Source organism: Cynocephalus volans, chromosome 14, assembly GCF_027409185.1.
Source record: "Cynocephalus volans isolate mCynVol1 chromosome 14, mCynVol1.pri, whole genome shotgun sequence".
NCBI classification, from domain to species: Eukaryota; Metazoa; Chordata; class Mammalia; order Dermoptera; family Cynocephalidae; genus Cynocephalus; species Cynocephalus volans.
In genome coordinates, this window is record NC_084473.1 from 24,101,878 (window position 1) to 24,115,832 (window position 13,955).

Consider the following 13,955-nt stretch of genomic DNA (forward strand, 5'->3'; position numbering starts at 1 on the left):
TTTAAGACATAACCAAAGACTCCAGCTGAGAAACACGAAGTGATTGGATGTTTTTTAGTATATAAAATGTTATGCTTTTCTATTTCTGTGAGGAATGTCATTGGTATTCTGATGGGGATTGCACTGAATCTGCAGATTGCTTTGGGTAGACCAATGGAACAGAAAAGAGAACCCAGAAATCAACCCAGGTATTTACAGCCAACTGATCTTTGACAAAGGCACCAAGAATATACATTGGGGAAAGGACAGCCTCTTCAGTAAATGGTGCTGGGAAAACTGGACATCCACGTGCAGAAGAATGAAACCAGACCTGTACCTCTCACCATATACCAAAATCAACTCAAAACAGATTAAAGGCTTAAGTATACTACCTGAAACTATAAAACTCCTAGAAAAAAACATAGGGGAAACACTTCAGGATGTAGGTCTGGGCAAAAACTATGAATAAGACCCTAAAAGCACAAGCAACAAAAGAAAAACAAATGGGATTATATCAAACTAAAAAGCTTCTGCACAGCAAAGGAAACAACAGAGTGAAAAGACAACCTACAGAATGGGAGAAAATATTTGCAAACTATGCATCTGACAAGGGCTTAATATCCAGAATATACAAGGAACTCAGCTTCACAGTAAAAAAACAAATAATCCGATTAAAAAATGGGTAAAGGAGCTGAATAGACATTTTTCAAAGGACATTTTACAAATGGCCAACAGGCACATGAGAAATGCTCCACATCACTAATCATCAGGGAAATGCAAACCAAAACTACACTGAGCTATTATCTCACCCCAGTTAGACTGGCTATTATCAAAAAGACTGAGAATAACAAATGCTGACGAGGATGTGGAGAAAGGGGAACACTTCTACACTGTTGGTGGGACTATAAATTGGTGCAGCCATTATGGAAAACAGAATGGAGGTTCCACAAACAACTTCAGGTAGAACTGCCGCAGGATCCAGCAATCCCACTGCTGGGTATATACCCAAAAGAATGAAATCATCATATTGAAGGGATACCTGCATTCCCATGTTCATCGTAGCTCTATATACAACAGCCAAGATATGGAACCAACCCAAATATCCATCGATGGACGACTGGATAAAGAAAATGTGGTGTATATACACAATGGAACACTACTCAGCCATAAAAGAATGAAATTCTGCCATTCACAGCCACATGGATGAGCTTGGAGAAAATGACGTTAAGTGAAATAAGCCAGGAACAGAAAGAGAAACACTGCATGTCCTCAGTTATAAGAGGGAGGGAGGGAGGGAGGGAGGGAGGAAGGGAGGGAGGGAGGGAGGGAGGGAGGGAGGGAGGGAGGGAGGAAGGAAGGAAGGAAGGAAGGAAGGAAGGAAGGAAGGAAGGAAGGAAGGAAGGAAGGAAGGAAGGAAGGAAGGAAGGAAGGATAATACGTTGAACTTTCAGGACAGAACAGACCTATGGTTACTAGAGGTGGGAAAGGGGGAGAGGGTTAGGGAGAAATTGGGTACGGGACACAAAGAATCATTACAATTTGTAATGATGAACATGCTAATAATATTGATTCGATCATCACATATTGTATACAAAAACTGATAGTCAACTCTGTATCCCATACATATGTATAAGAAATTGTTTCAATTAAAAAATAAATTTTAAAACATGTTATACTTATCAAATGGTATACCAGTTTACAGACCACAGCTTTCTCATCCCTGCTTACATTCCTTGATGGCTATTACTTTCTAATGTTCTTTTTTTTTTTTTTTAAAGATGACCGGTAAGGGGATCTTAACCCTTGACTCAGTGTTGTCAGCACCACGCTCTCCCAAGTGAGCCACAGGCCAGCTAATATTCTTCTAATTATGTCACAGAAAACAAACTCAAACTAACTTAAGCAGAAAACAAGGGGTGGAGATTTATTGGAAGGATTCTGGGATGGCTGATGGGCTTGATAAACAACCAGTTCAAGGGCCTCAAGGACTGGCAGCAAAGGCTTAAAGCGGTTCAGGACTCTGCCTCTCTCTCGGTCTGCTTCATTCTCTCATATTTTTCCATGAGGTTGGAATCAAGGTTGTCAGCATCAGCGGGACTCCTGCCTTCCTCTCATGAGAGGAAATTTGTCTTCCTAGCTCCAAGTAGAAAGATCCCAGGGAGGGACACCGATTGGTTGAGCTTGGGTCATATTCCCATCCTGTGGACTGATCTCTGTGGCCAGGGAGGAAGGATGGGTCACACAAGAATTTGGACATTTTAAACATGTTAAAATGGAGAGGACAGAGCAGTTCCCCCAAAGAGGGGAGGGCCATTCTCAGGAGAGAGGTGTGCTGGGCAGATAAAACAGTGTCTGTCATGCACAATGTCTGTCGTTGACAATGAAAAGTGAAGCTCTTGTTTTTGCAGCCTTCAGAGACAGGCCATCTCTTTTGGGCTGGTCCTACAAGATTTTCACTTTCGAATTCTAGGGTGATGATAGTCCTATGACTTAAGGGTTCTTGTGGTTCCAGGATCAGTTAACTGAACTATATTATGTCAGTCAGCCAAAATCTGCACTATTGAAATGAGTTAACAGTTTCATCTGAATTAAAAAGACAAACATAAAATCAGTATCTTTCTTTAAGGTGTCAATACATTTTTATGACAACATAATAAGGTTAGAATAGCCTGATGGACCGATGAATAAAATTTCCTCCATTTTGCTGACTGGAAACTAAAGCGAGATGTTTCATCGAAGGTCACAGTTGGTGAGGAACTGGATTGGCTCTAGCCTAGTATGTCTCACATTAAAGACCAGTGTCTCAAAAAATAAGTGCAGCCCACAGACCAGTGTTTGATATTCGGCTTTACTTTATAAAAATACACAACTTAAATACATATGACACTCTGTATACAAGACATAAGCAACTGGTAGACTTAACATTTTCAGTTATTCCAACAGAAAGCAAATATGTAAATTACCTTGTAAGAGCAAAGTGCTTATTTACAGACTCTGCATTCACAGTCAAAGGGGAAGGATGCCCAGGGAGTAATCAATGCAGGAAGCTAAGCAAAACTGTGCAACTTTCCAACCAAAGTCATCCCACCACGAGGGCCTTTATTGCACGGCTTAATATTGCACTACTTGTCAGACATAATCTAACTTGCCAACGTCACAAGTGTAAGCTTTTGTCTTCTCTAGAAATGTTTAATGGAAAAGCAGTATACAAACAGTATTAACTGTGTCTTACAGTTGTGCTAAATACCAATATGAGAAGTATGAAGTTCACTTTGCAAAGTTTGCAATGGGAGGTGGTTAGCTATATTTTGCAGCTAAATTCATTTTCAAAAGTTTTACAGAAATGTTGGCAGACTCAGAGGGCTCTATGGGGTGCAGCAGAAAGTGACATTCCCATGCCTCCTGAAATTACTTGTAAGCAGGGCACTGTCACAGTGTCACATCATCAAAGGCAATGGGCACATGGCTTACGGCCCCACCCTTTCTAACATGAGATTGAAATCTCTCCCTCCCCTCATGATTTTGTCATTGTTCTCTAACGAATGGCTACTTCTTTACTAATTCAGAGCTTGCAGGGGCTTACTCTGGCTTTTAGAAATTTAGCTGCCTTATCTATGGCTCATTTAACTAACAGTGAATTAGGTACTAGTTTATAGGTATAAATAAATATTTACTGATTGAGAATTCAATATATGAGAACATACTAGAGTAAGTTCTCTGAGGTAAATGTAAGCCTTGAAGAATTGTATGCAGTCTACAGCATGACAGTGACTTATCTGTACAGTAACTAAATGGCCCCCACATCGGGACTTTTAAATTAACAGGTTAATAAAACGAAGGACACATTTGTACGGAGAAATAAAACAACAATACTGAAGTAAAAGAAACACTGACAGATGAGAATGTCAATCCAAACGGAGGCAGGAAAGGGAACAGAGGAACAAAAGGAGGCTGTGCTTTAAAGTGCTTGGGTAGGTTGGACGACTAATTTGAAATGCCTCCAGGGATTTCTAACACATTTAAAAAGTGTTACTTCTTGGTGATTCAGATGTGAAAGACATAGCTTTTAATAATAGTTAGCTGTTCAAACTTTTTATCCTTTTTTTGAAAAACAAGATTTTCTGTAAAAATTATTTTAGCCATTGAAATCTAGTTGTTACTCTCACTGATATATTTTGAAATCCTAACCGGCTGAAGAATTTTTAATAAGGTTGAACTACAAAGCACACGCATGTGCCAAGAATTTAAATTAATGCATAGAGGTCTATAAAGTTTTGCATGAAGTTAGTACCCAAAAACTTGAGGACGCTGAAAACTGAGTCCCAAGACCTAAGAATCAAGCTCAGGCTAAATTTTAAGAAGTCACTTGTAAGGGTATGAATGGAAGCTAAAGAATTCTCTCTGCTATAATTGCTCTTCTGCACAATGTAATTAAAGGAGGTGACCAACCTGCTACTTAATAACCAGCACCAGCTTTTATACAGGGCCACATACTCAGTGAGCTGTCATGTCAATTTGGGCTGACACTACCATGTGCGATCCCTCATTCACATGACTCCTACAAGTCTGTGGCAAAAACAGATGTTTGAGTGATGAAGGCCTTAAACAAAATTTAGGTCCAGAAGAACTTCGGGTTGAAGTTCTGCAGTCCCAGAAGCTAGTTAAAAGGCCAGTGGAAAATCCCACAAGAAATCATATATCAGATCTCAGTTCACAAAGTAAAAGCATTTTTGATATCAAGATGAAAACTCACCATAAAACAATGCTCTGGTTTCCTGATGACAAGCTCAATGCAACCTCAGTACAATCATACAAAGTGAATCTGCTTTGGGAGAGGTGAAAAATCCCGAAGACTGCATAGGCTTGGATCATAAGAAAGTGGCTTTTCTCCTTAAGTGGTAAGGTAGATGCTATTTGGCAATCACTATGGGACAGCTGTTTAAAATTCATGGGACAGTAACATCTTATATACTTTAAAGCCCCAACTAGTGCAGTGTAGTGGCAGCAGCTAGAAAAGAGGGTAACATAATGACAGAAATGGTGGGATGAGTCGAGTAGTGAGGTTCTGTGAGCACAGGAAGAGAGATGCCAGTCCAAGCACCCGATTGTCCTCTGTCCCTGTGTACCGAGAAGGAGCCTGTGGCAAGAGAATGCACTTCATAATGTGCCATTTAAAAATACTACTCTTCGGAAATTTGGAGCCCAAATGAATATTACAGGGATTCCTTCCCACACAGGCCGTAAGCTCTTCCCCCACTGCCACCCAAAGGATCCTGGTCAACCAGGTCCAGGTCCAGGCTTGCAAAGGAGATGGAGGAGGCAGTGGCCAGTAACAAGGGGTTCAAGAAGAGAAATGAAGGGCAGATGTGGGGTGTGAAAAAAAACAAGAGGGGAAGAGAAGAAGGGAACCAAAAGAGGAAATATCACTGGTGTGGAAGTGAGTAAGAGTCCAGGTTTGTTAAGAAGCCCCTGCCTTTCCTACCTGCCGTGGCAAAGGCTGAAGAATAAGATGAGGGACAAGCCTCCTATGGGGACTCTCCTAGTGCACCAGGCGTGCCTGAGCTGGGCTGGCCTTCCCTCTGGAGATGTGCACGTAATCTCCAGGTCTGTTCCTCAGCCCTGGTGCACAGTGCTCTCTCCTGCCACCAGCAACCGTTTCCACGGCAGGGCAAAGGCCTCGATCCAAGAGCAGCAGCTAGAGTATCCAGAATTTGCGGCTGCCACCGCCTTTTCTCTCTCCCCCTGGTGGTGGGAGAAGGGGCACAGTAGCTGTCATAAAAAGCCTGCTCAATTCAAAATTTTATAGCTTCATTTTACAAACTTCCAAGGGGCTGCCCAGCACTCATTAACTCAAGAATGATGATTAAAATACCACCTAAGGAACTCATTGTTAAAGGAGCAACTTGCTTGTAACGTCACACCAAACTTTCAGGGATTTTGATGTTGTTTTCCTCTGTTTTTGCTGTTTTGTCTCCTTCCATTTTTGTTGCTTCCTTCTCTGATGATGAATTTAAAGAGGGAAAAGGGTCCTCCTGTCCTCCTCCGTCTAGAAACCTCGTGGACTTTCCCAAGCAAAATGCCTAAGGGATGCTACAATTACAGAACTTACAAATGAATAAGAAAAAAATTCATATGATCTGGAAATATGAAATAAAATACAGTGTATGAGACATTTGGCTCTCTCTACTTCATACAAATGCAGGTCATCTTTCTGTAAAATGTCTATCAAATGGTAACAGGCACCTGAATTACTGAGTTACAAACGACAACACACGAGTGAAAACAGTGAGATTTTGTGAAGGAAAAATCCATTATTTCACACCTCTGGGGAAGTCTGTTTGCACTTGAGTCCCACCCTTGTCTTTTTCTCTACTTTCTACTTGACGTTTTTCAGGAGGGCTGTCCGGGCATTGACAACTGCTTTGAAGGCGTCCTCACTGCCAGGTGCTACACATTTGTCGGGGTGAAGCAGCACAGCAAGTTTCCGATATGCTTTATTGACTTCATCCCTGTGAAGGGAAGCCAAGCTGCATGTCAGTAACAGGGCCCGCCCCAACCTGCTGCATTTTAGCTGTCTGGGTACACATAATCTCTCTTGAAGTCAGCTCCCAGTAAGCATATCCCAAATACTTATTGCCTTTTCTCAAAGGTGGGACTAAAAGACTAGAAAACAAACAACAAATAAATAATATGTAATATACAAGAAGAAAAAATATATAATGCAAACTGAGTATATAAATGCTAAGGAAATGCTTAGTAAAAGAATGATCAGATGAAAACAGGTGGTACTTGGCCCGCAGCAGGCACTCAGCAGACCTTTGCTGACTGAAGGAATGAGGACCTGGGGCACCAGGGAAGGCTGCCTGGAGCGGCCTTCTGACTTCTGAAAGAAGGTGGGCTGGGGGACTAACACAGCAGCATGGCGGGGTGAGGTGGGAGGGAACACAGCTTCTGGAGAGAACGGACGGAGGTCAGGAACGGAGCACAGCACATGCCGCTTCACGAGGGAAGTGTGCTGGGAAGGAACAAGGAACAAAGCTGGCCAGGGAGGAGGGGCAGTAAGTGAAGGGCCTCGAAGCAAAACAGCCACAAAACCTGGATTTGATAAACAATAACAATATTATGTGTCTCATGACAAACCGGTGCTGCGAAAGCTGTTAGGAGAGAGGTAGGAAGCTGTTACAACAACCCAGCCACGAGTAGAAGGGTTCAGGTTAAGGTGTTTATGGAAGCAAACAAGGGTAGATAGAAGAGAAGAGATAATATACAGAAAGAACTGGCAGAGGGAGATGATGAGCTGGATATCCAGGGGAAGACAGAAGAAAAGAGGCTGAAATGAGTTCCAGGATCATGAGGCATCTTAGGCCTGGAGAAGATGGTGACACCACTAATCAAGCCAGGGACACTGAAAAGGGGTGCCCGAGGTTACAGTGAGCTCACTGGGACTGAAGAAAGCAGAGAGATCAATATGATCCCAAGAGCAAAGGAGCAGTAACAGCTTCTCCAAAGATCAACAGGGGGTTACTGTGAACCAGCAGTGCTCTGGGAGACAGCTTCAGGCTTCTGAGCTTCTTAAAGAGCAGGAACTAGTTGGCAGGGGCCTGGAGACCCTCTGTCCCTGTCCCTATGCTCTTCAGCATCCTCAGGTGTCAGGCCTCGTAGAAGGTTCTAAGCAGCCAGGCACTCCCCTGGTCAAATTGAGCTCTATTTCTGCCAGATGGTTTTATTTCCCACCTTCCTTTTGTAATTCAGGGTTCCAGTTGCCCTATAAGCATGGATGTGGTGCTTTGTCAAGTGCTCTACCTTTTCTCTTTTATTTTTTATTAGAAGGATTTCTAATTTGCCTCTTCAAATTAGGGAGATGGTCTTCGATATCTTGAATGTGATGGAAAGTTTTATGTGTCAACTCGGAGAAGAGACTGAGGTCACAGGGTCATGTTAACAGTTCTCCATGTCTTAGGCATACATTCTAGGGCTTTCTCTGTTTTCTGTTCTTAGAAGAGTCTTGTGAATTTTCTTGTTTTAACCTTGCATGTAGTTTTTCTAAACACATAATTTTGATATAAGCTAATAAGAATGGCATTCTCTCTCTTTGAGGAAATTTGAAATGCTAGAATTCTTCTCCCAAAGACCCTCTGTCCTTGAGGCAGGTACAGCATCCTCTGTTCCCCATGAGTGAGTCCTGGGCAGGGCCCTCTGGCCACTCTGCCTCCTGAGGGAGCATATCCACATTAGTACTTATGCTTGGTCCTCTGACTTAGAGTCCCTTTCAAGATTTCTAAATAGCAGAAGAAGCTCTTAAGGAAATCTTTTGGAGAAACAAGACCGATTCAGGTGTGTAATGAATGTATCGATTCTGCAAAAGATGAAGATTTTCTTAAAGACCAGCAGACAATTGGCACTGAACAAATATCAAAAGTCTCTAAAAATGTTTTAAGATTTTTCCCTGATGTGCTCAATGCTGTACAAAATTAGTTTGATAGACCCAGCCCACAGAGGTAAGAGAAGTACATGTTTACACTGGTTAAGCATATGGAGCATACGGAGGTCCTGCAAGCTCTGATAGATTCCAATTAACCAAAGTGAATAAAAAGGAACCAAAGATGTCTTTTTTTCCCTTAATGAAAACTGTTCTAAGTTCATTGATGTAGATAAAGTAGTGGTTTCTTAATTTTAGAGCCAATATCCCTTGGAGATGACATGAAAAAATTTAGAATGAGACTATGGAGGTCTAAAAGGACATTTAAAAGACACCAATACACTTTGTGCTCTATACATGAGATCATCTGAGTTCCTTTACATGTTTCAAGCAGCCTCCATAACACCTAGCAAATTAAGGTGACTAGTAACAGTCTTCCTCTTCCTTTCCCCCACTCTCTTTCTGGACTTGGAGACATGCTATGAGAGCAAAATGGAGAAGAGATATTTAATGCTTTTGGTGCTGACGAGGCAATTTCAAGATACTTTTTTTGTGTGGTGGGAATCAAGGTGAAAATGTAGGAAGGGAGAGGCATGGGGAGGAGATCTATGGTGCAAAATCAGACCCTTATAAATTATAATATGTATAGTAAAATAGTATCGTATCATTAAAAGTTACATAACCATACTGAATAATAATTTATTTTTGCACAAGCAACAAAGAATAGTGATTGCATTTCTATTCTTCCTAAGTAATTCTTTTGGCTAAAATAAAATAATTTAAAATATATAAACACACAGATTTGGACCTAGCAGGGCTTTTGAGAAAGACTGTCCATCTTTCTCTAAAGACAGATAGACACTCAGTGTTCCGAGGTCAAGAACCAATTTTATCACTAAATCCTGGGGTCCTTGAACACGTGTAATCTCAGAGTTCTAGTTCTCCCGCCTATAAAATGAAATGTTCGGACAAGTTGGTTGCTAATACTCTTTCCTTCTCTAAAATTCTATGACTTTAGAATTCTATGACTTTAAATTCTTTTGTAAATTTTTTTAAGGTTACATTAGCTTCAAGGCTCTTGTTCAACACGGACAAAAGCAGAGTATAAAATTTCATAGAGGGTTTATGCATATACACGACATAGTTCCCTTAGCAGACCACTGTGCCCTCTATTTTGTCTCTTTGGCATTTAATTAATTCAGTGAAGCAGAGTCATAAGTTATCTAATGTATTTCCACACATCTTCATATTTCTAGCCAATTGGAAGAAGATATGTCACACCGATAGCTTTGGTGAGTGAGTATGATAGAGCTCAGCACACGAAGTATCCTAGAGCATTGCTTACCTCGAGGCTCCAGGTTTGACTCCCAGCATGTCCCAACTATCTTTACTATTTCGAATTCTGCGGATGGTATCTGCTTGTTCTTTGGTGAAACTAGTGCTGCTATTTGTGGTAGGACGTTTTCCACCATTTTCACATAAATCAACTATGGATACATAAAAGGTCTGCAAGAAGAAAATACATCCCAGAGTACAACTGATTTTGTGGAAAAAGGAATTTCATTTACATATCAACTTAAAGACTTTTAATATATTCCAGTAACTCTATTTATTTATTTATTTTTGGTGGCTCGCTGGTATGGAGATCCAAACCCTTGACCTTGGTGTTAGCATGACGTTCTAACCAACTGAGCTAAACAGCCAGCCCATATACTTTCTATAATTTAGATAAAATCTGCTAAAAATTTATTTGAAGGTTGAAGCTAGATATACTTGTCAAAGCGAGAGAAGACATGTGTAAAGAAAAAAATAATTTCTACTATATTCTACTCATGCAACACAGAACACTTCCGTGACCAGATGTGGGTTTTTTTCTCTACACACCAAGAAGTCTCCAGCAGACACCAACTGGATGTCCTATAATTCAATTCTGACAATACCTACCTGGAGACAGTGTCAGATTCCACAGGTTAAGGTCTCACAGGACCCCCTCCCCCAACCTCAGACACCAGTTGCAAGTATGACCTGTGCTTCTGACCAACTGGCTATAAATTGGGGTTCCTATGACCTCCCTCCTTGGGTTTGATAATTTATTGGGATGGCTCACAGAACTTAGGGGAACTCTACTTACATTTACCAGTTTACTATAAAGGATACAAATGAACAGCCAGATGAAGAGATGGACAGGGCAAGGTATGGGGTGGGGGTGCAGCTTCCACCCTCGCTGGGTGCACTACACTCCCAGCACCTCCATCTCCAGGTTCAGCAGCCTGGAAGCTCCTATTCCAATAACTCTTAAAAGTCATGAATAAAGCAAATATGTACTTTGGAAGATTTTCTTTCCTTTTATACTATTTAAATATATAATTCATATATTTTAATATAGAAAAAGTAGAAGGAATAAATTTTAAATGACTCATAATACTACTCTGAAATAACCACACTTGAGGTTAAAAAGTAATAGATAAAACACTGTTAGGAAAATTCAAATAGTAAAGAAAAGTGTAAAATGAAAATTCTGTCTCTCTACCCCTCAAGTTCCTCTCCTTCAGGTAATTGTTAATATTGTTGAGTCCTTCCAGAAGAATTTTCTGTCAGTGTATCAGTACATACACATATCCATATTCTTTAAACATTACATAAAAGAGATCACTGAACACACTGCTTAGCACTTTGCATTTTTTTCACGTAATGATACATCCTGGAATCTTTCTATAGGTACATACAGAGACCCTCTTTGTTTTTAATGACTGTTCAGTAGTTTACTGTGTAGCTGAACCATAATTTATTTACCAATTCTCTATTCTTGAACAAGTCAGTTGTTTCCAGTTTTTTTGCTTCCATAAACAGTGCTTTAGTGAATACTTTTTGGGTATACAACTCTGCACACTTGTGGGGTACCGTCTGGGGATAAATTCCTAAAAGCAGAACTAGTGTCTGTCATTTTAATTTTTGACTTTGATAACTATTTTACCAAAAGGCTGTACCAGTTTACATTCTCATCATGGTACGTGAGTGTGTCTATTCTGCCCATACCCTCCTTAACACCGGACATTATCATATGACGGGTCCTCAAAAAGCTCACAGAAAGATTCGTATTACCTTTTAATTCTATTTTTCCATGAGCTTTTTGAAATACCCTTGTACATCTTAATCTTTACCAATCTGATCTCATGATTTTGATTTACAATTCTTTAATAATGTGAAAGTGAGTATCTTTTCATATGTTTGCCTTTTCTTTTTCTGCAAACTTCATATTCTTTGCCCACTTTTATGATTTTTTTTAAAGTGAAAACTATGTTTTGATACTGCTCATGTTTCACACACTTGCGCTATTATTATTATTGATGAACTTTACACAAAATACTAATTTAATATACTATAGCTGCTTTTAAATGGACATATTTCCACTTCCCTCAGTTTCTTTTTAAATCTATTCCTCTTCTTTTTCAGATTCTTCTATAGTTCCTATCATCTTCTAAAAATTTTATCTTTCTTTTTAGACTCCTCTTTCTTATCTCCAGAAATAGCTTATAAACTTGGTAATCTACCAAGAAGCCTTGACATATGAGAAGGGGTGTCAAGGAAAAGCCACTAGAGACCAAGACAAAAAAATGTTAACTTGGCTTTAGTCTATCTCAATATTGCTCTCTCTGTTAGCAATGTCAATCAGACAAAACCAAGTTCCTTGCTGACATAAAGTGTCTTGGTAGATAAGAAACAAAGAAAAAAAAATTTATTAAATTGAACCAGCAGGAAAGCACTGCTTCTAAGTGCTTGCTTACAGAATAGTGTTATTATCTGAATATTATCAGAATAGTGCTATTATGCCTTTTTTTTAAAAACAGATTAATTCATCCATTAGTTCTACCCAAGATGTATCTAAAAGGATAAAACCCACTAAAAGGGATCACAGTTCACGGATGTTTGCTAGTGATATGTATAAGTAAGGTGTTCTTTTAGCCTATGTGTTAACCTGAAATATAAATACAGACTTCTGAGGGGACAAGTATTCATCCATAATACACATGGTTATAGGTGACAAGCTGTGGTGTGGTATACGGAACACTAGGATTGAGGTCAAAAGCCTGTTTAAATTTCATGTCTGAATTCCAGGCATGATGGAGTGATGGGTGCTAGACTAGACGTCCTGCCATATCAGACCGGACAAATATGAGGGACTATTTTCAGGCAGAGGATAATGCGAGACTGCTCCCTGAGAGATAAGCCTCACACTCACCTGGTTCTCTACCTAGACTCCGTTTCCTGACCAAGCCACAGAGCTGGAGTCTGAGCAGACACAGAGTCTCACCGAGCTTAGGAGGCCAAGATTGGAGCTTAAGTCTGCCGAAGTAGCTAGATTCTGCAGAGCAGGGCACTGGAGAGGAGGGAGTTCTGTACAGAGTTGGGCCCCAAGTCCATGTGGGGATTCCCCATGAGTTTGTAGTTGAGGATTAGGTTGTACGTACATAGGATGAGATCACCTGAGGTTTACCAGATAACTGCTGCTATGGGATTGAGAACAAACCCAACATACTAGAAGTCTGTTGGTGCTAGGAGAAGAGCTGCCCTGGGGACACTGGAGTTAGGCCTTGTCAGAGTAGAGAGACTGCCTTAACACCTCTTTGATACACCTAGCATCTAGCTGAGGCACCACAGACAGGCAGTGTCTTAGGAGTTAGACTCATCCTAGCAAAACCTAAAGCCAAGAGCTGACAAGATCTGCAAGAAAGACAGAATGTGGAAGCTGAGTCCTGACAAATTAGAAGGCCTTGGGAAACACTTTGGGCTTCCCTTAGATCCTTGCTATTAAAGCAGAAAACCAAGCCTACATAAATTCATTGTAATCTGCCAATAATTAAACTGCCTCCTGAAAGAAGAATCAACATTCTTCTGAAGAAGATAAAAGAATTTAGAGTGTCTACAATGTATTATCCACAATGTCTGGTGTTAAGTCAAAAATCACTACTCATACAAAGAAACAAGAAAATGTGATCCATAGTCAGGAAAAAAAGTAGTCAATAGAAACTGAACCCAAGATGGTTCAAATGTTGAACTTAGCAGACAGAGACTATAAAACAGCTATCATAAATATTTCAAAGAGGTAAAGGAAAACATGTCCAAAGAATTAAAGGAAAATATACTCTTGGGTGAACAGCTAAAGAATCTCAGCAGAGAACTGCGAATTATACAAAAGAACCAAATGCAAATTCTAGAACTGAGAAGTACTGAATTGTAAAATTCACTCAGTGAGTTGAACAGTAGATTGTCAGTGAACTTGAAGTCAAATCAATAAACTATGCAATCTGAAAAACAGAGAAAAAAATGGAAGAAAAATAAACATAGCCTCAGAAACTGTGGGACAAAATCAAATGGTCTAAACACATGTAATTGGAGCCCAATAAAGAAAAGAGTGAGAAAGGGGCCAAAAGGATATTTGAAGAAATAATGGTAAAAACCACAAGAACAACCAAAACTTCCCAAATTTGATGAATAACACCACCTACCAATCTTGGAAGAGAATCACACATTGGCACATTGTAGTCCAACTGCTAAA

The 13,955-nt window shown here is 40.1% G+C and overlaps 1 protein-coding gene across 10 annotated transcripts in view; it reads right to left on the minus strand.

Moving 5' to 3' along the window:
* Positions 1-13,955, minus strand: part of DNAJC27 (DnaJ heat shock protein family (Hsp40) member C27) — a 56,963-nt gene that overhangs the window by 17,081 nt on the left and 25,927 nt on the right. For 5 of the 10 annotated variants that reach the window (XM_063078644.1, XM_063078643.1, XM_063078650.1 and 2 more), the window contains one exon: positions 9,744-9,904. The exons of 1 other annotated variant lie outside the window; for it this stretch is intronic. In XM_063078644.1, coding sequence (XP_062934714.1) covers positions 9,744-9,904 — 161 coding nt within the window. 4 more of the 10 variants (XR_010021684.1, XM_063078646.1, XM_063078647.1 and 1 more) reach the window with 4 other exon arrangements.